Consider the following 25925-nt stretch of genomic DNA (forward strand, 5'->3'; position numbering starts at 1 on the left):
TGAGGAACCTTCAACAGAATTCCAGAAAGCCTTTCTCCTCTGCAAAATGTGTCTGACCTGGCTGACGTAAGTGCACACATTAGGATTTTTTTCCTTCTTATTCTATTTGTATTTGTATTCTTTGTAGGGAAAATGGGAATTTGTTTTTCACCATCTCAAAGAGCTTACATTGAAAGACTGTTGAGTAAACTCTTAACAATACGTCATAATAGTAACATCTTCTCCCCCCTCAAGGTCTAGAGGCAGAACTCAAGGCTGGCTGGCCCAGAGTACACAAATACCTCAGATGCCAAACACACACCCAGGGGGTCGGGAGTGAAGGCGCAGGTCTCTGGCCGCTCCAGTACTTGCTAATGGATGCTCAAGGCTGGCCCAGTAAGAGGGCTTGCTCCTCCAGCAGTTCTGTGTGTCCCAAAGTCCTCTGATGGACAGACAGCCAGGTTAGTAAAGTGCTTGTTTTGCAAAACATGAGGATGTGATTTTTATCCCCAGAATGCATGGGGGGGGGGGACAAAAAAATGCAGATTCCTGGGGCTCGCCGGCCAGACAGCCTAGCCTACTGGCAAGCTCTAAGCCAATGGGAACTGTCTCAAAAATCAAGGTGGGAGCCAAGCGTAGTGGCATGTGCCTTTAATCTTAGCACTCAGGAGGCAAAGGCAGTCAGATCTCAGTTCAAGGTCTACAGAGAAAGCTCCAGGATAGCCAGGGCTACACAGAGAAAACCCGGTCTCAAAGAAAATGGGAACTTCGGAGGTGGGGCTGGCACACAAGATGGATGATGCCCGAGGATCAAAACCTGAGGTGTTTTTCCGGTCTCCACGTGCAGAGAAACACACTGTGCAGTCCCCATGTCTCACACGCATGCAAACACACACACACACACACACACACACACACACACACACACACACACACACACGCAAAGTAGAATAAAGTCTAAAATTCTAACAGGTTAAATGAACAGAAGAAGTGGAGTTACCAAGGTCATAGCTTAAACGTAGAGTGCTTGCCTAACGTGGGCAAGCCCTAGGTTCTAGCCCCAGAATTGCAATAAATAAAAAGAGGAGAAGGGGTGAGGGGTAGAACAGGCAAGGAACCTGGGTGTTTTAAACATGATGGTGCTATCTACAGGGGAATGACATATCTGAGAGCAAACGTGGCTCAGGTGGTGTGAGGTGGGAGTCGGGTGGAGACCAGCCCAGCCATTCCCACCCTGTCTAATGACTGCAGCCGTGGCAGTCCAGGGCTGGACTGGCAGGGCACAGCAACCACTGAAGGGGGAAAAATCTGCTCCTTTCAGTGAGGCCTCCTGGTGTTTACACTTGAAGTCCACTTCCCATAGGAAATCTAGGCTGGCAGACAGGATGACCGTCTGGGATTTTGGGTCAGGGAGTCTTGGGTAAGGAGGGCGTGGCGTGTTCACGGCTGCATTTTTCTGGGGGTGATGTAGCACCAAGCCACATAGGCAAGAGAGCTGGATCGGCAGAATGCTACTACCTCAGATACCTCAAACAACCACTGTCTGCCCTTTTTCTTTTTTAAGTTTTCCGCTCCAATCAGTTCATGGGCAATCCAGAAACTGGAGCAAACACTAAGAGAAAAAGCTCCTCATTAATGATAAACTTCAGGTGTTTTACTTCAGAACAAACTGGCTGAGAGATATGCAGCTACCTTGACTGAGCATGTTTTAAAATATCAACTATAGGGAGTTGTGGAGTCCAGCTCATTGCTGGAATGCTCACCTAGCTAGCATGGGCGAGACCCTTTAATCCTCAGCACCAAGAATAATAATGATAATAATCACCCCCAAACCTTAGAAATGTTTGGTGTGGAGTAATAGGTGGAAAACCAGGGTGACACAAGCCCTGGCATGGCCACTTTCTAGCTATGTGGAGATCAAAGAGGAGGTTAGCTCAGTGGTAGAGCACTGTGCCTTGAGTTTGGAAATGTAGGTAAGGACAGTTGGGGGTGTGTGCTTGCTACCCAGCAGTCAGGAGGCTAAAGAAGGAAAATCTTGACCCCTAAGGCTAGCTTTGGGTTAGCTAGTGAGTTCAAGGCAATCCTGGGCCTACTTAGAGTAGATCAAAAGCAGGCAATAAAACCAAGGATGGTGGGAAATCATTACAGTGAACTTGTTGGGAATTGGGAGCACTTGGATGTGTCTGTAAGGCGTCTCCAGAGAAGTTTGGCTGAAGAGAGAGACCCATCTAGCAGCCGAGTGCAATATCCCACAGGCTGAATTATCTCAGGCTGAATTAAGGCTGAAAAGAAAGATACGAGCATTGATCTCTTATTCCACGGGCTGATAATTAAGACAGAATTAAGCTGAATTAAGACAGAAAAGAAGGAACCTCTTTCTGTGTTCTGGCTACAGGTGGAAACTTGAGCAACAGCTTCACACTCCCGCCGACCATGCCCTCTCTGCCGGGTGGACTGTACCCCTCCCTCATGCTGTGAGCGGAATTAAACCTCATCCCTCACATTGCTTCCGTCAGGTATCTAAGTCACAACAACAAGAAAGATAGCTTAACAGGCCCTTGAACAAGCTTTAAGATCGACTTTAGGGGTCAGGGAGAGAACTTCGTGGGTAAAGGTGTCCATCATCAAGCCTGATAACCTAGTTTGACCCCTGAGACCCAGAAGGTAGGAGAGAACTAACCTCCGCTAGCTACCCTTTGACCTCACACATGCATGAGACATGCCTGCAACAACAACAACAACAACACACACACACACACACTCGCAATGAAATGAAAAGTCCATTTTAGTAGACACAGTCTGTGACAAGGAGCGGGAGAGGGCCCGATTGTTTGTTAAATAGCTCAGTTGGTAGAGCATGAGACTCTTAATCTCAGGGTCATGAGTTCGTGCCCCACGTTGGGTGCCAGATGAAGCCTCAAAACAATCCCACACTAGTTAAGAATTATGGATAACAAAAAAGGTTATTTATTTGAAGGGAATAACTTACAGATCACTATTCAAAACAACAGTCATTCATCGCAAACAGGAAACAGAGAGTCTAGCGGCAGGAACGGGAGCCAGAAGCAAGAGAGAGCATGCATGGTTCCTGCTGCTTTTTAAAGTATAAGAGATCACGACCCAGTGGGCTATTGGCTGAAGGAGCAGAATGTGCTCCCGCAGCAACAATCTGTAAAGTCTGCACCCTGAAATCACCTTTTGATCACTATCAGCAAACATCCCAGACCCCGTTTTGCAAACAACTGAAATGGAGAGGCTCTGACTTAGTTCCCAGTTCCTAACCCTGGACGGTCCCTTCACTTCTGAGCACTGCACCCTGCAGGTTTAGTAACTCAGATGATTAAATGTTTCCTTCAAGTGCTCTTGAGTTCCGGCTTCCTTTTTCTCCTGATGTGCGCAGGACACACCTGCCACCCCTCCACAGCGACCTCTGAGAAATACATGCAAAATACAAATATAGTCCCCACAGCCAGACCAGTACTGCCTCGGAAATCAGTTCTACATACTGGACCGAGAAGGAGGAAGAGCCACCTAGAGGGTGAGCTTCCTTCACAGTCCTTGCCATAGGGCAGCCCTAAAGGGAGAGCCACACTTGCAGACAAAGGAAACTAAGCCTTTGAATAAGGCTGGGGAAAACCATTAGTCTTGGCACGCCAGGTAAATTGGGCTGATGTGATGTTTTTCCTAGCTTAGACAGCAAGCCTGGGGAAGGGGCAGAATGGAAGAAATAACAATGTTATCTCCAAAATTTCAAGACTGAAAGCATAGCTCAGCTCAGCAGCAGTTTTGAAAATGAACTCTGCATAAATTAAGCCCCACCTTCTTAAACAACCACTGCTGTCCTAAGCCAACATTACATACTATTCGGAGCACAAACGTCATGCAAATAAGGTTTGCCACCGAGCCAACTTTGAGTTGGAAGGAATTTGGTTGTGAGTTGGAGTTCTTTTTCTTTTTTTTTTTTTCTGAGACAGGATCTCACTCTGTAGCCAGGATTGACATGAAACTTAACTGTATAGCCAAAGCTGGCTTCAAAGTCACAGTGATTCTCCTGACTCAACTTCGAGGAGCTAGGATATGAGCCAGCATAACCTCAGCTCTTGTTTTTATTTTTGTATCACCAAGGACAGGATTATTTTTTCTTCTGATGGTGTTTTGTTTTGTTGTTGTTTGGTTTGTTTTTGTTTTTATTTTATTTTATTATTTTTTGAGGCAGAGTTCTCTGTGTAGTCTTTGTTGTCCTGGAACTCATTCTGTACACCAGGATGGCCTCAAACTTAGAGATCTGCCTGCCTCTGCCTTCTGAGTGCTGGGATTAACGACATGTTGCCCAGCTAAAGGCAGGATTTAAGAAAGAGACATTTACAGTTATTTGAACCCAAGACTTCCATGATCCAGGTGGGCAAAATCGAGTCTCACAACATGCTTCCTTTGTGTTCCCAGGGGGGCCAAGCGAGAATTGTCGCTTCACACCTCCTGCAAGAGCAGGGATCCAGTCTGCCTGTGCCTCAAGTGGTCCCTTCTCCCAGGTCACCCTAGCTAGAGTTCTATTCACTGCAAGGACAGGCAACCAGAACAAAGGGCTTTTGCCTTTGAAGGATTAGAATGAGAAGAGCCAGGCAACACTGACTGTCTTTTCCAGTTCCTTTTATAATAGACAATTACGACTTTATGGTATTTTATAGCCAAAGTTCCTTGGGTAAATGTTTTTTCTCCATAGGCATTTCTCTGGCTACACATAACTCATTAAATTTGACCCATAAGAATTTCTAATTCAGTTAAAAAGACTGGGTCTCTGTCCTGACCCATGCCTTGGGGCAGCTTGTGGCAGTGTCCTCCGGGGCAAGAAGCCAAGCTAGCTAATAGGCCTATCAATATTACTAATGATCTCATCCAGTACACAAGAGGAAGCGCATGAGAGAGGAGCCACGCCCACCACAGAGATGAGACCTTAAACAGAGGCTCAGGAATGAGTCGCAGACCTCAGTCCTTGGTGAAGCTGGCCCTCTTCTGTCACTGTACCATGCATGCTACTTCCTGGGACTAAAAGTTCCCTACGCCATCTTTACAAGGCCTGAATGTGTTTTGAGTATGTGTGTGTGCATGCACACGTGTGTGTTTGAGCTTGTTTGCATACACATGTGTGCACATGCGTTTGGTAGCCAGAGGAGAACCTTGGATGTCAGAGTCTCGAGCAGCCAGCAGGTGAGCCTCGGGGACCTGCTGTCTCCGCCTCCTCAGCACTGGGATGCAAAGGCGTAATGCCCTGCCTGGCATCTTTGCATGCTTCTCGGAATCAAACTCAGGTCTTCGGTCTTGCAAGGCAAGCACTGTATCAACTAAGCCATCCCTTCAGAACCTTGGATGTGTCTTTTATCATAAATATTGTGACTGTGACTCCCCACACTGCCCATTCCCACCACGGGGTCATAGAAGGGCAGACAGGAAAAATTGTTGTGATGGTCTGGCTTCCAGCTGTCTGTCCACATGCCAACCCTCCTTCTCTACAGAGGGCAGGAGGGAGAAGCCAGGTATCACACTCATTACACTCGTCCAAGGGCAAGTGGCTGAGTGCCAGTCCAGGTCTGCTACTAACTGGGTGTGAACTCATGGTACTGCATCTTCCTATGCCTCTGATAAGCAAAATGGGTACAATCTTCACACCCATAATGTTTTTCTGAGAATTAAAGGAGAACCTACAGATAAATTCCACAGCATATAAAAAGCATTTGATACAAATGAACTGTAATTTTTCTTCCTCCCCCCAGGCCAGCATCAATAATCAAAAGTGTTTTTCTAAACTGGCTGGGGAGATGGGTCAGTGGGCAGATCATGTACCTCCATGAGGACCTGAGCTGGAATCCTTAGAACCAGATGCAGCGGTGAGCATCTGTAAAGCCGCTGCTCCTACGGGGACAGGAGGCGGAGATCCCGGAATCTCCAGGAGCTTGCAGACCAGCAGGGCAGGAGCGTGCACAAGAACCCGGAGGTCCTGTGCCCAGACACGGTGACAGAGGAGGCCACACACTAGAGGTTGTTCTCTGACCTCCACAGTATACATGGGGGAGGGGGGGAAGAAAGGAAGAGAAGGAAGAAGGAAGGAAAAGAAAAACAGAAAATCTTACAGATTTGCCCTAGACAAGAAAATTTTCAAGAACAAGAGTCAGAAGCGGTCATACAGTGCTTTGTTGTCTGTGCCGGGGTGAAGGAAAAGGGGAATTGGAGGGAATTAACTGCCTCGGCTCTTCAAGACAAAGGAGGGAAGGTTTTGTGAAAGAGTTTAACAGTTTAATCTTGGTCCAAGACCTCCTCATGCACCTCACGACTGGGGGTCTTTGTCTCTCACAGCCTGGAGACATCCAGCTGAGGTGTTCAGCAAAAGATGAGACACACCAGCTCCCACCTCAGCCCATCGTCATTCTCCCAGAGGCAATCTAGGGGGAGTCAGCAGGTCTCTAGGCACTCCTGGTCTGGGTGGGACAGCCCATCTATCTATTTCCCTCATCCTCACCTACTTCATGGATACTACTGAACGACCAATGTGTGCTTCTTTCCCGCCCGGCCTCTGCGTCCAGGACCTTCCACGGCAAACGACCTCTCCGCTGTCTTACTCAAGAACTGTGAGTGATTTTCTAACCACACTGTTGCCTGTAGCAATGGGCAAAAGCATGCTGTTCTTTGACTAGAAAGGCATTGAGCATAGAGTGATATGGAGAGTACTACCCCAGAAGTCAGGGAGCAGAGGCCTCAACTCTCCCCGGACCTTGAGCAAATCACTCCCCTGTGCTCAGTTTCCCTGTACATAACATGTGAAAATTAGACTATGGGAGTTCTCCGTCTCTTTTCCCCCCTACCCTCACCCCTGGGAGTTCATCCCTCTCCAATCTATGTCTTAGCAAAACAATCTTCGCGTTACCAAGGTCCTGGAAGCATTGTCTACTAAGACAATGCCTCGGTCTTAATGTTCAAACACACATAATGAAATGAAAACATCACATGAAAAACAATTTAATAACCGATCTCTTTTTTCAATCCCAATGTTTTGTTTACCTTAGGATTCCTTAGATGCGAAGCTGGCTACGAATCTACCCCACAATTCCCCTATTGTCTGAGAATGGGTTAGCACAACACACCTGCCCATGTCTGCTTCCTGTATTACCCAAACAAGCAATTCAGCTGCAGCAGCCTGGCTATTCAGGCTCCCTGCAGGAAAACAGTTCATCCTACAGGTAACAGTAATTCCCAGAGGAGAGCAAGATGCAGAGCAAAGAGGGAGGAGGGTGTTACTAACACAGAGAACGATCTCCCTCTAGCCCGACATCTCTTGCTTCATTTGTCCCTGAAGAAACCCATGGTTGCCATGACTAAAGATGTCCTCAACGGATATGAGCTTTGCCTGGGCCCCTGGAGACAATGACACACCTATGGTGGAGGTCGGCTGCTGGCAGCTACAGCCCAGCACATGCCATTGTCTCACAAATAAAGTTTTGTTATGTTAGAATATGGCCCCTCCAACAAGTTACACACTCTCTGTGGGCTATTTTCATATTACATAGCCAGAGCTGAAGGGTTCCAACACAAACTGTACCATTACTTACTGTAGCGTTCAAAAATCATCTGTCCGAGCATCTGCAGCTGGTGCAATCAGCCTACCTTAAGATTCCCTCCGCTTAGGGGCTGGAGAGATGGCTCGGTGGCTGAGTGCGCATGCCGCTCTCACTGAGGACCTGAGTTTAGTTCCCAGCGTTCACTCTGGGTGGTTCACAAACGCCTCTAACTCCAGCTCCAGCTCTAAGGGATCTACGCCCACTTCTGGGCTAATGTGCAGATGCCTGCGTGAGTGTGTACAAGCCCCCACACAGATTCACACCATAAATCCTGAAAACAAAAGCTGTGTTTAATTCTCTAACACAACGTCATCGTAAGCCAATAGGGACAGTGGTTCAATGGCTTTAAATTTAAACACTCTTACCTTGCAACCTTGAAAGAGTAAGTAGATAAATCTATTGATGTTCTAGTCCACTGTTCTCTAACAGAATGTTCTAGATGATAGAAATGCTCCGTCTTTCCTAGTATGGTCTAGGCAAGTTCTAGTTGTGTGCCTGTTGGACACTCCAGGTGTGACTGGTACAACTGAGAAGTTGAATTTGCTTTTTAGACAATTTTAGCTTACATAACTCATGACTTGTAGCTACCACAGGGACCAGCTCAGGTCTAGACCATCTGAGCCCAGAGGCGTAGGTGATACAGGGTAAAGCCTAGCATTTCTCCGCTAAGAATTTACAGGCTCTGCGAAGAGTTGAAGGGTGATGGTTCCAGTGGCAGATGTACAGAACTAGAAATTCAGAAATCGTGTAATAAATGGATTACTATACAGACTACTGTAGATGTAGTTCAGTTGGCAGAGTCTCTGTCTGCATACACAAAACCCTAGGTTCCGCCCCCAGCACCATGAACCAGGTCATCCATGCCTGTGATCCCTGCAATCCCAGGAAGTGTAGGCAGAAACAGCTTAAGAACATCCTCTGCTACACAGGAAGTTGAAAGTCAGCCCGGGCTACATAAAACCCTTTCCAAAAACGAAAATTACAATAAGCCAAGTACAGAGAAAGAAATCTCTTCCTCCTTGCCTCCCGAAGCACAACACTCCACACGTGAGAGGGCCCTGGAGCCCTCACGATGCTTGTTGCTGTCCACTGAAGAAATGCTGTCTCTGTGGGCCATGCTTGCTACATAGGAGGGGCCAATGTCAAATGCCCATTAGCTACCCAAGGCAGAGCACTGAACAAGTAGGCTAGCCAGGAACTAAGCATTCTTTAAACCAGGAAAATCCAGTTCCACTCTCTCGATCCCTTTTCTACTTCTCATTTTTCTTCACAGCCTGAAATTTAAAAGCAAAACGATGCATGGTCTGGTCCAGTCACAGCCTAGTGTGTTCTCTTCCTCATCCTCCCGCGCTTCCTCCATCAGTACTTGGAGGACGCTGGCAATTCTCCAGCCCTATTTCCAAACATCCCCCGAAAGTTTCTAGAAAGACAGGTTGCCTGGTCTCCAACTTCAGGAGCTTTTGCAAATGCAAGGACTGGGGAAGAGAGTCATGGGGGAATGGAAATAATGGGAGGAAAAGAACGGCAGTGGTACCGGCTAGAAACCACCACGAGAGCACACAGTTGGTTCCTATTCTCAGTCACCCCACATCCAATGGGCTGGCCCAAGGCTTTGCACCCTCTGCAGATATAAGGAAGAGAGATGGTGACTTCTTTTCTTTTTTTTTTTTTTTTTACTTTCCTGAGATCTTTCCTTACTTCCTCGGTGCAGCCAGTTGTGAAGAGACTAAGCTTTACTATCTTTATTATTTGTTTTTTTTGTGTGTGTATTGTGTATTGAAGAGAAAAAAACAAAAAATGGTCAAATTAAAAAAACCATCATTTTCTTTCCCTTTATCTTATTTCATTCTCTTTTCTTGATTCCCTGTGTAGCCAGGCTAACCTGCAACTCGCTTTGCTGGTCTAGAACTTGTAACAAAGCCCCTTGCCTCAGCCTTGCAAATGCTGGGATTATATGTATTATAAGCCTCTATACTTGGCTTTGTACTAATCGTTCTTAGAAAATATGTATTTGTTTAAATTGTATGTACACAGGGTGTGTGCATGCGAGCAGAGATGTCAGAGCCCTTCAAGCTGGAGTTATATGTAAGCTGTTATAAGGCACTCTGGATCCTCTGGATGAGCTTTTACCCGCTGAACCATCTCTTCAGCCCCTTCATTTTCATTTTAAATCAGATTAAACTTCTGTACTCCCACCCACACCGACCCGACTATCTTGGGGTTATAATACAAAAAGAAATCTATTTCCACAAAACGACAGAAGGATGATAATTGAAGCCCAAACAATAGGCTCACGTCATCATGACAACTCAACCTAATAATAAAATTCTAAATAGGTTTCGTAGATAGAAATTCTACAATCCCTAAAGCCGAAGTGGATGTACTGCGAGAAACCAAAGCCCCTGCCAACCTAGGGACCACTGAGCTCTTCTGACCTCAGGAAGGAAGAAGCTAGGGTGCCATCGCACTGAGCCTCAGCAGGTGCAGCTCTAGGGTCCAAACACAGGACCCTATGGCAACAGGATGTAAGAGGTCTTAATGGTGAGAAGACAGGAATCAAAGGCCTAGCTTCAGAGTGCAGAGTCCTGAGGTCCAACAAGGCGAGCAAGAGCCCGCAGTGTAATAATCTATCTCTTTAAGAGACAAGCCACACCTACTCCCTCTCCCATCCGCTGAGGCAAAGTGATCTTCAGCTTCCAGCCTGAGTTTTCTCTCTTGTCTCAGAGAGGCAGCTTCGGTCTCTCCCTTCTCTCTCCCTCCCTCTGTCTCTCTCTGTGTGTCTCACTCTCTGTCTCTCTCTGTCTCTCTTTCTCTCTCTCTGCTCTTCTCTCTTCTCCCCCTTCCCTTCCATACTTGCATCACCCACTTAATAAATATTTAACCTCACTCTGTATGGTGTGCCTATCTGTCTGTTTGTCTCTTGCCACATAACTCGCCACAGGGGACACTTCCCGGGACCAGTCACCTTCAGAGACCTGCCACGTGGTCCCGTGCCATCCCTGCCTGGGACTGGCTGCTCTCGGGACACCCTGCCCACTGCCTGCCGCCACTGGGGATCCTGCAGCAAGCTACTCGGGGGTCCACAGCAAGTTTTAATAATCCATTACACACCGGTCACTGGAACACAACACAGCCCTTGCAACCATGATCAGCAGCAATAGATACTTGCTCAAGATTGAGCCCGTCAAGGCCGCATCATGGAAATAAGAAGAGACATGAGCCTGGCTCCCTTCCTGAAGCTCTTTCTGAGGATCTCACCACTATGGATGCGGTGGGAGGGGTACCATTTTTTTTTTGATGGGAAAGCAAGTCAGAGACTAGTTAGACAGAGGAACGTGTTCAGAGACAGGGAGACTGACCATCAGAGGTCAATGGTGGGTGAATAGAATCACAGCGCATTGTGCGTATGTACAAAACTGTCAAGTACTAATAAAACTTTTTAAAGAAAGAGCCCGGCATGTCCCTCTCAGAGTGGGCAGGGGTAAAGAAGGTCTCACGAAACTTCTGATAGAAAACTCCCGGGCATCCTGTCCTCATGTTCACGGCCATTCGGAGTGAATAGCCGAAAGTCAGGAAGAGATCTTAGGATGCGGGATAATCTCCTGCCAGAGCACAAGGCAGTCAGATCAACGAGGCATTGTCTACAGAGAGTCCAGTGCACCTGGGGTGGCCTTTACAGAACAGAACCTCTCTTTGTAACAGGATTTTACCTGCTTGCACCACTGAAACCAGCAATTTGGAAAGGGAAGGCCCTCCTTACCCAAAGGCCTCACATCCCAAAGCAGAACCTGGGAAAAGCTAAACTACAGGAAGGGCTACTTACACTGCTGACACCCACGGAGACACTGAAAGGCACCGCGCTGAAGCGGCACAGGAGGGTGACTGGGTTGGGTTTGATCTGCCACTTCCGTTCTTTAATGAGGGGGGACACGGCTGTGAGGACACATGGTATTTCATAGGGTAAAAAGAGCTGCAAGAATGGTGAAGGTCAGGCAGGTGAGATGGTTCAGAGGGTAGAGGGCCTTGGCACTACACCAGAAGCTGGCTCAGAGGGTAGAGGGCCTTGGCACTGGGCTGGAAGACCTGAGCGCCATTCCTGGGCTCCACACCATGGTAGGATAGACCCAGCTCCTGCAGATTCTCCTTTAACCTTCCTAGGTTCACCATGGGGTTCACCATGGCATGCACACACCCCAACAAGCTAGATAAATAACGTAACACAACGTTTAAAAGAGTGTTTAAGGTCATAGTACTGTACTATTTTCTGCTCCTGGACCAGTCTGTGTCTACAGCTTGCTGTGTTCTCTAGGACTTTAGAACGATGCTGCCAAAACAGTTTACAGAATGTATCTGATCATAAACCATGACAGCAACGACTGATTAATAACATGACCATAGGAGGATAGTTCTAGATTTACATAATTTAAAAGGATAGTCATACTGTTTTTGTTAATGAAGTTAAATTCAGAGCACAGGCCACTGCAAAACTTGGTCCTAGACAAGATCTTATACTCAAGGGAAAAGGTATACTTCTTAGGGTAAGGTAGCTCAGTGGATAAAGGGCTTGGCTTGTCAAGCAAGTATGAGGAGTGGAACTTGTATCCCCAGTACCTGTATAAAAGCCAGGGTGGTACAAGGCCCATTGGCAATCCCAGCACTTGGCTGGTGAAGACGGAAGATTGCTAAGTAAAAGCTGGAGTGCTAACCGGGCGGTGGTGGCGCACGCCTTTAATCCCAGCACTTGGGAAGCAGAGGCAGGCAGATCTCTGTGAGTTCGAGGCCAGCCTGGTCTACAAAGTGAGTTCCAGGAAAGAGAGGGCTACACAGAAAACTCCTGTCTGGAACTCCCTTGCACTCACCCCAAAAAAGGAAAATGCCTCCGGTACATTGGGCCAGAGAAATGTCCATGTCTTAGTTAGGGTTTCTGCTGCTGTGAAAAGGCACCACGACCTCGGCAACTCTTACAGGAAAAACATTTAATTGCGGTGGCTTTCATTTTCAGAGGTTTAGTCCATTATCACCATGGTGCGGCATGGTGGCCTACAGGCAGACATGGTGCTGGAAAAATTGCCAAAATGTCTTACATCCTGCAGGCAACCGGAAGTGGTCTGAGACACTGGGTGTTACTTTGAGCATATGGAAGACCTCAAAGTCCACCTCCACAGTGACACACTTCCTCCAACAAGGCCACCCCTACTCTAACAAAGCCTTACCTCCCAATAGTGCCACTTCCTTTGGGGACCATTTTCTCTCAAACCACTTTGCGAGAGTATCTCTGAGACACTGTCTTGATCAAGGTGGGAGGGACCAGGCCACTGTGGATGGCGCTGCCACTTGGAAGGTTGACAAAAAGTCAAGCTAAGGGAGCCATGGAGAGCAAGCCAGGAGGTAGGGCCCCTCAATGGCCTCCGATTCAGTTCTTACCTGCAGTTCCTATTTGAGTGCCTTTCCTGACTCTCCCCACCCTCCACCCCCGATGAACTGTGATCTGGAAGTGTGAGCCCAACAAAACCTCACCCCCACAAGTTTCTTTTGGCCACGGTGTTTATCATAGCAACAGAAAGCTAACTAGGACACCGGGTGAACAACAAAACAGACAGTGACATGTACACAACAAAGCCCTGTTCTCATGGTCAACTTAATGAGGTTGGAAACTACAAAATATTTTACAGAGAGAATATCCTTATTGTTAGGAAATACACTAATTTACCGAGGGGTAGAGAGCCATGGAACAATGTGGGAGATTTATCTCAGCTATTGAATACATGTGTAGATACATGTGACATGCAATGCACATGCCATTAAATATATCAAGCTATTCTATAATACAGGCTATGAAATCAGTGCATGGCTTTAGAGGCAAAGGGCAGATGACAAAGAGTAAAATGTTAAGCTGGATGTGGAGGCACATGTGTAATCCAAGCATTAGGGAGTCTGAGGCAGGAGGATAAGGAGTTCAAGGGCAGCTCTGGTTATATGGTGAGTTTGAGGGCAACCCGGACTATGCCAGGCACTGTCACAAAACACAGCAAAAGGAAGAGCAGCCTGGGCACAGGAATACACTTGTTTTATCCTTGTAATTTTCCCCACGTTAGAATTATGCACACATAGGACGCTATTCAAGGTTTTCACTAAAGGGTGGGAGGGGTGAAGCTTTTCCAGTCACTGGGTTTCCAGACTGCCTTAGTGGGATCTACACAGGCTCTCAACCAGGCGCGTCCAACCTGCAGCCCAAGGACCACAGGCCTCCTGGGTCGGCACATAGCCCTGCACACTCACGGGTGACAAATCCAGGACAGCTCTGAGAGTCTGCAGCAGGCGGAGTGCCGCCACAGCATCCCACTGCCGATTCACCCCAGTCACTGAGGGAAGCGGACTAAGCTGGGTTTTAATGCCCCCAGTCTCCACAACTTCCTATAGTGTTTTATTAATCAAAACTTAGGAAAAGTGTGGGATACTAATAAATAGAGGGCAAGGTGTCCAAAAATTCTACCACACTGGAAAAAAAATTCTCTACTCTGGTGCGTTCCCTTCCTCTCAGCCTCTGGAGGCTTAGGAGAGTTGGGACTTTTAGAAACTATGTCGTTTCATCCCGAATGCTTCTTTTACCTAATATAAATGTCTCTTGACTATGTGAAAACATTCTATTAAACATGGACACTTGACCATTTACTCAGTTATTTCCCTAAAACTGGTACTTCATTTGTTTACAATGTTTATGACTCATGAGGCTTTGTGAAAATGGTTATAAGGTTACCCAAGAATGGCATCCCATACTTCTAATCCCAACACTAAGGTGGCTGACATGGGAAAATCGCAAGTTCAAGGCCTACCTGGCTACCGAGCAAGGTCCTGTCTAAAGCTGTTTTCCTCTCCCCACAAGACAACGTCTATGTTCACTGAGCTTACTTGAAAAAAAAAAAAAAGAATCTGTTTATCCTTCTGTGACAGGGTCCCAGAAATAAAACTACTAGACCAAACAGTGTAAGCATTTCCAGCGTTCAATAGAAAAAGACTATAAGCAGGCTGTAGGAAGGTAAGCACACACCTTTATCTGTAACTGGCAAGGAAACATCTGAGTGGGATTTCCAAGAGCCGGCCTTCACTCAGGAAAGGAAGCGGCAACCACAGCAGGAGAACAAAATTGCAGCCTTTCAGTCAAACCGAGCTCAGAGACAAGCAAGTACTGTAAGCTATTTTTGCCCTTAAAAGAGAAAAGAGCAAAATATTCCGGCGTCTATCCACACACACAAACTACTGAGGGAGAGATGTAGGACATGGCCCAGACCAAGAGGAATCTCTTATGTTGTGGGCGTCTATCATCTAAAAAAAATCTTCCTGCACTTTGGATTGAGTGAGAGTCTAAACATTTAGGTAGAAGGGGTGTGTGTGTGTGCGTGTGTGTGTGTGTGTGTGTGTGTAAAGAATGTGTGTAAAGAAATGTGTATATATAAAGATATAGGGTGAAAAACAAAGTTCACATCTAAATCTTACAGGCCAACTAGCTTACAACAATCTAGTTTTGGACTTCTTCTATTAATTTCCTTAGCCTGTGGCATAGAAAAGGGAAGTGTGGGTTGGCAATACGGCTTTGTGTGTTAAAAGCTTTTACTACACAAGCCTGAATTTGACCCTTGGAGCCCACAGTAGAAGGAGAGAACTGACTCCCAAAAGCTGTCCTCTGACCTCCTCATGTGTGCCGTAACACGTGCATGTGTGTACACGCGTATACACAGCATAACCATACACAAATAACATGTTGTTTTTTTAACTTTTCAAAACCAAAAAGAGGAAGGGCTCCAGCAGTAAGAGACACTCCGTCTCGTGCCAACCAGTCCTCAACAAACAACTAGACTCTTGTTCGAGCGAAACCTCTCTGGGTTACATTCCTACATTTGCGAAATGAGACAGTTAACCAAGAAGTCCCTGAAAGTGACTCGCGGGTCTCTTGAGTCCGCAACATTCTCCAGTTTCAATAGTGCCTGGGGGTGGGGGAGGGGGATGGAAAGCGGTGGTTCCCTTTAAAATGCATTATTTCGAATAGATGGTCAGAATTATTTGCTGGAACACACTAGATCAAGGTGCACTTGGTGAAGGAAGGGGACTCCACAAACTATGGCTTTCCCATTCCTCTAGAAAGCAGCAGAGAGGCTGAGAGCTCTACAGACACCAAGGGAACAGGACAGGCTCACCGTGGCCATTGCAGTAGTAAATCCACTTCTCGCGGTGCTGGGTCGGAGTCAAGGATTTCTTCAGCCCAGCCTTTTCCACGATGGCACTGGGATCCTGCCGGGGCCCCTTTTTGAGAGTCCTGGAACTCTTGCGGATACTGCACACCACGATCAGCACAAGCCCCAGCAGAAGGAAGAGCACAATCATCCAAGGCAAATGCTCGTTGATGTCGAAATGCTTGTGCAGGTTCTGCCGGGGATGGCCCCGCTTGGGGGCCTTGATGGCCGTGCTGGACTTCTCCCCAGTGGCCTCCATGGATGTCGGGAGCAGCTTCAGGATGTGTCTGTGGTGGGGGCCTTGCTGGTGAGTAACTTGAGGTGGGCTTGGGAGGGTCTTGTTCGTGCCTTCCTTCCCACTGGTTGAACTAGTGTTGTCGGCAACTGTTCCTTCCTGGATGCCACTTGGTACCTTTGGTCTAACAGAGGCAGTAGAGTTGGGTTCTGTTGAGTTCGTGCCTAGAAGAAAGAGTAAGGAGGGGGAACAGCTTTTCCATATTTGGGCATCTACACATTCTCTCCTGTCCCTGGTCATGTCAGACAGTCAAAGAAGAGGTGACTGCTGGATCTTAAGAGCAAATACTATCTTGCACATTTTCATAAAGGTCCTAATGGCATCTTTATATAAAAGATAAAAATCTGCATAGTGAAACTCAGGTTCTGGTACTCAGAACATGGGCATCCTCGGGGAGCTAATGGGTGAGCTCCAAATAGTTTCTCCTAGACTTCACGTACTCTGTAGACAAGTGGGCACCTGCCACCGGTCGACCCTCCACTGATTCAACTGCGCAGAGAACTCTCTCCAGCTAAATTTCCTTGCGCATCCTCCTCCTCCGTCACCTTTAGTTTTACGCCGTGACTCAGAGGTGAAACAGAGCTTGTCACTAAGATAAAGACAAGAGTTCAGGCTCAGCTCCAACCCTGCCCAACAGGTCGATACATAAAGGAAGACTGGGCCCTCCAGCAGCTGGAACCCAGAGGTTACACAGGGCTGGGGTTGGCTCTGGGGACTTCTTTCTAAGAAGTTTCCACATTAGCTGTCATGAAAGAGTGTGAGGAATGGGAACTGAGAGTCTCTGGGGACCAAACCCAGCCTGTGTCAGCCCCTGAAGCTCATCACACCCATTTTTTCACGGCAGGATGGTGGGCGTGAGAAAGCATTCCCTGTAGTTATCAACGGAGAGTAGGCACTGTCCGTCTTGATGGTGTGTCGGAGGCACGATTTACATCGGCACTCATGGCACGGAGACTAAAGGCCATGAAAGAGGGTATTGCAAAATGTGAACTTCTGCCTGTGGGTCGACTGGGATGCTAGGCAACCAGGGATATCAGACAAAGGACAAGAAGTCAAGACCACCGGAAAAAACACTAAGTTGTTCTTTTCCAGGTGTGAGAGCTGGTTATTTATACGTGGGTTTAATCTTGCTTGTTTTCTGAAGTTTCTAACTTCCTTTCCTATGGTTTTGTCCCCCTGTGACAACAGTCCTCCTTCCTTCCAGACATTAGGACAAGCTCCCCCTTACTGTTTCTCCTTCTGGCGTTGTCTACCTAGGATTAACTCCATGTTGCGTAACTTGTTAATCTGAAAGAAACCTTAAACATTTAAAATCACTCACTCACTCATTCACTCAGCAAGTTTGAAGCCGAGAACTGAAGGGGTTAAGTGTTTTACATAAAGTCAAACACTGGCCTTATTTCTCCCCGTTCTTATTTGCGGACTTGATGTAACCTAGTTTTTAGATACCTGTTGTCTCCTAAGAGCAACCTTCCGAGTTAAATGTTTCTATTAAGTCCAAAGAAGCCAAATTTAATTAGCCACAAAAATGAAGGCTTCCTTCTCCAAGGGATGATTTTAGATTTAGCAAAGAGGAGAAAACATCCCGGGTTATCAGCTCACTCTACTGGGCCCAAAGCCTTCCTCCAGCAAGTAATTCATGAGGTTAAGTTACCTTGGGGCTCATAGGTGGAGGAAGGGACCTCATGGGATTCCATGCGCTCAGGGTGAGAAAAGACAGCTGTGCTGGGGGTAGGTGGGGTTGTGCTGGAGGACAGGCGTGTGCCACAGACATTGTCTGTCTCCTTGGTCCCCGGCTTGACCACCACCAGGTTCTGACCCAGACAGTCCGTGTGGGCTTTGCATTTCATCACACTGGAAGGCACGTCAGAGAAGGTACCCCGGGCACACTGTTTACACCGCACATCCTCATTCTCCGTCCCTTTCTTCCGCACGCCCCAGCCCACAGGGCACACCGTATGGGGAGCGCAGGTGCCGTTGGACTGATACATTCCAGGCGGGCAAATGCATTCTCGGTCCGTCAAGGCAGCACAAGGTAACCTCTCGATCATCGGCCACGGGCATGGCTGACTACAGTCATGGCATCTCTCGATGCCATTTTCGTGCCTGGTAAAGGTCCCCGCAGGGCAACTGCTGCAAACTCGCAGGCTCACGTTGGTACAGTGCTCAGAGACGTATGTTCCTGCCGGACACTTGTCACAGGTTAGCACCTGGCCAGTGGTACGGTCAACATGGCGGTATGTGCCCGTGAGACTCGGAGTCTTTTGCTCCGGCTGAGCTGTGGTGGTGCTGAGGAATCCAAGCTGAAAGAAATAAGAGCGGTATCAGATCGGAGCAGAGGAACAAAGCACCGGCGATCGTAACAACACTGTCATCGGCACTGTTCAGGGTCTGGCTGGTACCACATCAGCTTGACACCAGGAACGGAGAGGCCCAAGCAGAAGTCCTTAGTTCTATAGCACGTGCATGCCTGATGCTAAACTTTTTTTGTCTTGTTTTTACACACAGGCATACTTTTGGCATTCCTAGTATGTATCTTAAACAACAGAGCTGATGCTTCTAGAGGCAAACCTGGTTTGCCCAGTCTCTGAAGGTCACAACTGATACATACTCCTGCCACCGAGGGATCTATGCAGTGAGTCAGGTCCAGCAAGAACAAGCCAGTGGCCATGTCATGCATAAAATAAAAGCTTCACCCAGCAGCCAGAATTACACCAGCTTCGAGAGTAAAAACTTAGGGGGTCTGGTGAGCATGGTGGTTGGTGATGTATGCCTTGAATCCCAGCACTTGGGAGGCAGAAGCAAGAGGATCTCAGAGTTCGAGGCCAGACTGATCTACTGAGCGAGTTCCAGGACAACCAGAGCAACATAGTGAGATTTTATCTAAAAAAAAAAAAAGGCTTCAGTCGCACAAATCCTAAGATGCCGAGAGAAGATGGTAGTAAAGAGCAGGAACTGAGGACCAGAGTGACAGCTTCCCTGTGGCCCTGGAAATGGAGAGACCCAACAGTTCTTCTTGCCATCCTCAGTAAGATGCAGACATTTATAAGAAAATAAAGGCTGCCTTGAGCTACCAACTCCAGTACAAATGCCTTCTAGATTTATATCTACACTGGTAGCCAGAAGAACAAAGCAAGAAATTCTGCGCAGTCATCAAGAGTTTCTGTCTTCCTAGTATCTTGAAGGTTAACCTGAGTCTATCCCTTCCCAACCCATGTTCAAGTGAGGCCAGGGCACTCGAGTCTCTTCCCGTCTCTGGAGTACTCCATTGTACATGACAATGGCAGATTTCTGGCCTTCTATATGCTTAATTTTTCTTTAGTCTAAGCCTGAAAGGGCAGTGGGGATGGGCAGGAGTGGGCAGTGGTTGATTTCCTCATTGAGAAACTTAATTTCATCTTGGAGGCTGAGAAAGAAAAGAGAAGTTCTGTGCCTTCCCTGTCAGCTTTTGGCTTGGCGCTCCCTTTTCTTGCTCCTTCCGCTTGCACAAGGAGCCCAAACACCCTCTTCTGAGCCCGGCAGATGCACTGTGAGGAGGAAACCATCTGCCCAGTGGAGCCCAAGCGCAGGATTAGTGTAGTGCCTCCACGCCCACATCTTAGACTCAGAAGTGTGCGCCCTGGGGAGATGCACGAAGCTCTAGGAAACGGAGCCACCCAAGTGTGCTTATCGCTGACTGCCCATCAGCTCCGAGTCTAAGACAGGGAATGATGGGCACTGCACAGTCCCCTGGTGTCTGACTTGCCAGAGGTCCCTGCAGTGCACAAAACCCACCCCTAACCTCACAGCCCCTACACTCTATACCACACTTGCTCTATTTGGATTTCTAAATTTCTTGTGGGGGCTAAAGAGACATTGTTAGTTGTTAGCTCATTTTGAAGATGCTTTATTTTGAGATAGGATCTTACTTTATAACCCAGGCTGGCCTCAAATGTGTGGCAATCCTGACTCTGATTTCCCAGATGCTGGCATTACAGGTAGGAGCCACACTGAGCTGGGCTAGTTATTTTTGCTTTTTTCTTTTCCTGTTTGTTTTGTTGACACAGGCTGTCAGTATGCAGCCCGGGTCGATGTGAAACTTGCAATCCTTATGCCTCAGACTCCAGGTAGTCACAACAATGCTTGGCTGATATAGCAATTCTTAAGAGACTATAATATTGACTTATAAATTGCCTCTTACAATTCTATCTCCTACAAACAGAATAAAGGAGAGTGCGGATTAGCTGTGTTTGGTGAAGTGGAAGAAGGAAGAAACCAATGGGACAGAAGCAAGGCCTGAGCTGGACAGAGATCACAGGGCTGCTCTTGGCCAAGGAGCAACAGGAGGTAGGCTCCAAACCCCTCATTTCTGCCTCAAACAAGCCTCTCTGTTTTGTAAAGCCTAATCAGGCTTCTGAGTGAGGGGCCTTTAAAGTAAACTTATTTCCAAAGCAAGGACCACAGGGGCCTCTAAAGTCTTTTCCGAATCCAGGCAACCGCTAATCCCACTGTGCCAACAAACTGGGGATTTCCTCCCAGAGGCTCAGATGGAGGAAGAGACAGGACACCAAAGAAAAGCTACTCTCCTAAGAGCTTCAGTCAACCAAGAAGTCCCCATCTCATCCAGAACTTTCCCATCAGGTGTGGAAGCACTTGCCTGTAATTCCGGCATTAGGGAGGCTTGGGGGAAGAGAATCGCAGGATCCAGACCAGTCTGGGCTGCATAAAGAGACTTTGTCCCAAAGCAAAACAATATCCCCTTGTGATGGCACATGCTTGGAAACCCAGTACTCGAGAGCCTGAGGTAGGAGGATCATGAGTTCAAGGCTATCTTCGGCTACATGGCAAGTTTGAAACTAGCTTGGGCTACCCGAGAACGTGTCTCAAAATCAAAATAGATAGATAGATAGATAGATAGATAGATAGATAGATAGATAGATAGATAGAAAGATAGATAGATGATTGATTGATAGAGAACATGTCTCAAAATCAAGATAGATAGATAGATAGATAGATAGATAGATAGATAGATAGATAGATAGATAGATGATTGATTGATAGATGATTGATAGACAGAAAGATGGACAGAGTACAGACAGATAAAGTGCATAACACACCACACACACACACACACACACACACGCACACACACACTAGCTTTTCCCTTTAACCTGGAGCTCTGGGCAGAGATAAGATGGATCAAGTGAAAGACAATATGTAAAGATGCCCCCTGCACAATATAAAAAGATGATAGTGAAAGCTAATACTAGAAAAAAAAAAACTGGAACAGGGACTCAAATCCTTGCTAGGTGCTAGATAGAGGCTGGGTCCTTCCAACCATGACTTTTGATTTCCCCTTTGCACAGACACGGATAAGACAGATCAGACACGGATAAGACAGATCAGGGAGGTCTGCCGAAGCTCCAGGCTTCAAATACGACACTAAAATTGCCTGGGAAGAGAAGGGAGAAGGCTCAGTAGTTAAAGCGTTTGCCACACAAGCGTGAAAGCACAGTTCAGATTACTAGAGGCCATGCAAAGAGAGAGCAGGGGCGGCCGTCTACCTGTGACTCCAGCATAGGAAGGCGGGGGATCCCGGCTACAGACTACCCATATCAGCGAGCTCTGGGTTTAATTGGGAGCCCTTGTCTCGCTGGATAGGGTGGAAGAGCAATTGAGGATGTTTCCCAACATCAACCCCAGGTCTCCATGTGCACACTCACGGACACATGTGTGTCCACACATATTCACAAGCTCACACATGAAAATGGAAAAAGAAAAAATACTGCCTGGGATGAGTTTTGAAAACACCTCCCACTGCCCCCTCTTATCTCTGAGATCACTGTGAGGCTCCAGCAGGGTAAGGAACTCACTTTATTTGTCTGTGGTTTGTCTTTCCTTTCAGCTCTCTGAATGTTTAGGACACCCAACTAAGTCTTGACCCCTAACACTAAACCAGGACCCCTCTGGCTCTAAAATTCATTGCTCTTGAGCCACATTTTGGACACGGCCCAGTCCCACTATGGGAGTCACCCCCTCCATCCCTACCCAACCTGGCATTTTTAATTACCTCGATGCTGTTCTCTATTTACTTTTTACCACCCGGAATAAACATCCCTGTAACAAGCCTAGCAATTTTAACTACAGATTCTCTGAGCAAATCGACTCATCCATGATGTAGGAGGGTCTTCTGTCTATGTGTTGCTTTCATTGGTTAATAAAGAAACTGCCTTGGCTTTTTGATAGGGCAGAATTTAGATAGGTGGAGTAGACAGAACAGAATGCTGGGAAGAAGGCAAAGAGGCAGACGCCATGATTCCCCTTCCTGAGACGGACGCTGGCTAGACTCATGCTGGTAAGCCACAACCTCGTGGTGGCATACAGATTATTAGAAATAGGTTAGTCAAGATGTGAGAGTTAGCCAATAAGAGGCTAAAACTAATGGGCCAGGCAGTGTTTAAATGAATACAGTTTCCGTGTAATTATTTCAGGTAAAGCAAGCTGCGAGCCCAGAGGGAGGAAAGCAGCCCACGGCTCCATTTTACCAAACATCCCCAGAAACAGTCACTGTAGACATTGGTGACCACCTTCCCAAGCCCTTCACTGAGCATTTGTTCATAATACACATACCCTTGAGTCAGCTTCTCTGTTCTCTTGTTTGAGTTTCGTTTTATATACGCAAAGGGAAGCCAACCGCCCCAAAAGTCTGGGATTTCTTTCTGACTAACTTCTGTGACTACATCACTGAGATCTGTCCGTATGAGTATGCAAACTGTCTCCTTCTAACAGTTAAGCTCTCTTCCACAGAATGAGTACAGGATAGAGAGTTGGCTCACCTGTCAAAGGCTAGACCTACAACCAATAGAGTACTGGGTAAGCCTTACATTAGAGGCTCTTCCCGCCAATGCTATGTTGATTGTTTTCTTGTGGATGGGTCAATGTATAGTTTTTTATCTTGCACACTTCCCGTTTCCTCTTCTGCCCATGCCCCACCCAGCTCACCTTTTCTTTCCTCCTCATTCCGTGTAGCCAACACAACCCCACAGCTCACGATCTTTTGAGGTCCAAAATGCAATCAATAATCTGAAGCCCTCACTCCATTCTCTCACCCCTAAACAATATAAAACATATACATATCAAAATATCTATATATATACATATATGCATCCATGGGTGGATTAGGCTAGAGTCAAAAGAAGAACAACATAAAGCTTGTGAAAACAGAAAACAGGAGACATATTCTTACCTAACCTGTCTCCAAGTCAACAGGATCTTGGTTTGCTCACTTAGATTAGCAGGTTGGCCTAGCATTCAGTCAGCCCTAACCTGTGTGTTGTGATATTGTCGAGTCCCGCCATCCTTAGGTAGCCTTCAGAACTCTTCAGATGCCAAGCAGATGAGCAAGTGGCCCATCACATTTCCTGTTTCTGTACTTCGTATTAGTGCCTAATTACATAGTGTATTGTAATGCTGGCCGGCAGCCTCCTAAGTGTATATACTTATCTTTCCATAATGGTTATAAGCAGCTCAAGGCCAGGGACTGCCACATATACCCCATTTCCTTACTTGCTCAACTACCTAATGAAGACCAGAGACATAATAAGGAAAGCATCCTTCAAGTCAGGAGCCAGCAAAGGAAATCCAACACTTCAGTTGTTCTTGTGAACAGACTTCCTAGAATCCAGACACCAATGTCGCCAGTACTCATGGCTGCTTCGATGCTACTGTGGAAAAACTGAAAAGCTACAACATGCCCAGAGACCTCAGTGACCTACTGTTATCATTTGAACCTTTACAGACAAAGTCTGCCAACTCCCAGCACGGGCATCCAAAGAAATCCAAACAATACAGAGACCGGAAGCTCAAAGGAACCCTTAGGTACTTCGTCAGGAGCTTCTCAGTGAGCACCTAGTTCTCTCTCTCCCTCTTTCTACACCCACTCTAACTCACATGCTCAGTCTGATCCTTTCACACCCAGCCTAAAACTCACTTCCCACCTGACATCTGACGACAAGCAAAATCATCCAGAGAGAAAAGATTTCCTCCCGGATGCTATCCTTGCCTCCCGTCCCCAACTGAAAAGCCCTCCTCTGTTTCTTCCTTTCCCTATGTAGCTGTCATCATTTTCTACTTAGGCATTTAGCTACTCGTGTGCCTTCCCTGGGACCTGCAATGCAGGACAGCACGCAGACTCAGCGCCCATTCATTGGACCACAGAACCTCTGTTTCTTTGCGAAGTAAAGGGCTGAGTTGCTATGACCCATTGATACGATCCGAAACCTCCAGGACCCCACTCATGATCTATTTGACAAGGACTTGTTGACTAGAAGGGTGAATTTGCAGACCATAAATAATTAGAATTAGTAAACTAAAGGATGGTTTAAGATGGACGATGCTGCTGGCCGTGAGTAACCCCAAACCCTCCACAACGGTGCCACAATATTAACTGAATAGCTAAGAAAAGCATCCTGGTTCCCTTCATCATCAAAGCAAAGAGTTCCTTCACCTCCAAAGACGCTGAGGACTCTGCTCTCTTAATGAAACCGCAATTGGCTTATAAGAATTGGTTTCTTCATGCCCCTGAAAATACAAAGCTAATCTACTAAAGGGGTCAAATACTCCCCACTCATTTAAAAAAAAGAAAAAAGAAAATCATATTTAGTGCTTAAGATTATGAACAGTATAAGGAGCTTAGATTTTTCTCTGTGTTTAAACCGCAGTTATTATGAAAATTCCGTTTCCTCGACGAGGACCTCGCTTCTCCAGCAATAGACAGATGAGGTAAATATGAGTATGCAGGCCCAAACTGTGTGTGTGGTCGAAAAGTCGCCAGCGCTTAGTGAATGACTAAAAGCTTAGGAAGGAGAAAGAGACAAAAGCCAAGTGGAAAGCAGTAGCTGGTTTACACCACATACTGCCAGGTCTCCCGGGGCCTCGCGGCTCATCCTGGTGACCCACAACACACCTATGACGTATCACCTGGATTTTACAGCACAGAGGAAGGCCTGACTACAGACAAGCAGCGCCTGGGTGTGTAAGACTACACCTCAGCATCTTGGTATTGACTTGTTCTTCAACAATTTCCCTTCCATGACGGCATCCTCAGATCTCTGACAGCAGATTTGTGTCATTTACGCTGCTGTTTGTGTGTGTGTGGTGTATGTGCGTGTGTGCACAGGCGCACGTGCCCATGGGAAGTTGGAGGAGGATGGTAGAGCGTCTTGTTAAATCGCTCTCCGTCTTATTCCCTCGAGACAGGATCTCTCACTGAACCCGGAGCTTGCATTTCAACTAGACTGTCAGCCAGCAAGTCCCCACAATCCTCCTGTCTCTAGCCTCAACAATGCTAGGGTTACAGGTGCACACAAGGTCACACCCAGTCTTTCACATCACTGCTAGGGATTGAAACTCAGGTCCTCACATTTATAAAACCAGCATCTCACCCACTGAGCCATCCTGCCTGCCCCAGACTTGAGTCACTTTCATTTCCTATCAAGTTCTAATAATCTAATAATTAAGCAAATCTGCTTTTCCTTATGAATGACCAGGAAAATTGCTCTGGAGTGTGACATAGAATTTTATTTTCAAGGCTGTATAGAGACTGTAAGATGATCAGGTCTCCCTGGGAGGCTGACTGTGACATGTGCTACCACATGACAAAGGGTAACAGCCATGGAGAGATGGGAAACCCTCAGAATTGCTGACTGTTTTATCTGCACATCACTTTTAGTTTGTAATATCAACATACTGGGTGGCTAGAATTCCCCAGCTTTGAAGGTGGGGGATGGGGGCAGCAATGACAACAGAATGAAGAAAAAGGAGCAGTTCAAGGAAAAA

General features: G+C 46.9%; 1 protein-coding gene across 1 annotated transcript in view; it reads right to left on the bottom strand.

Moving 5' to 3' along the window:
* Positions 1–25925, bottom strand: part of Tnfrsf21 (TNF receptor superfamily member 21) — a 71553-nt gene that overhangs the window by 32033 nt on the left and 13595 nt on the right. Inside the window, exons 2-3 of the mRNA XM_087897997.1 lie at positions 17764–18412; positions 15779–16273 (exon numbers count right to left, since the gene is read on the bottom strand). Coding sequence (XP_087754123.1) covers positions 15779–16273; positions 17764–18412 — 1144 coding nt within the window. The remainder of the gene's footprint in view (positions 1–15778; positions 16274–17763; positions 18413–25925) is intronic.

The sequence above is a fragment of the Myodes glareolus genome, chromosome 18, assembly GCF_982192425.1.
Source record: "Myodes glareolus chromosome 18, mMyoGla1.1, whole genome shotgun sequence".
In the NCBI taxonomy this organism is placed as follows: domain Eukaryota; kingdom Metazoa; phylum Chordata; class Mammalia; order Rodentia; family Cricetidae; genus Myodes; species Myodes glareolus.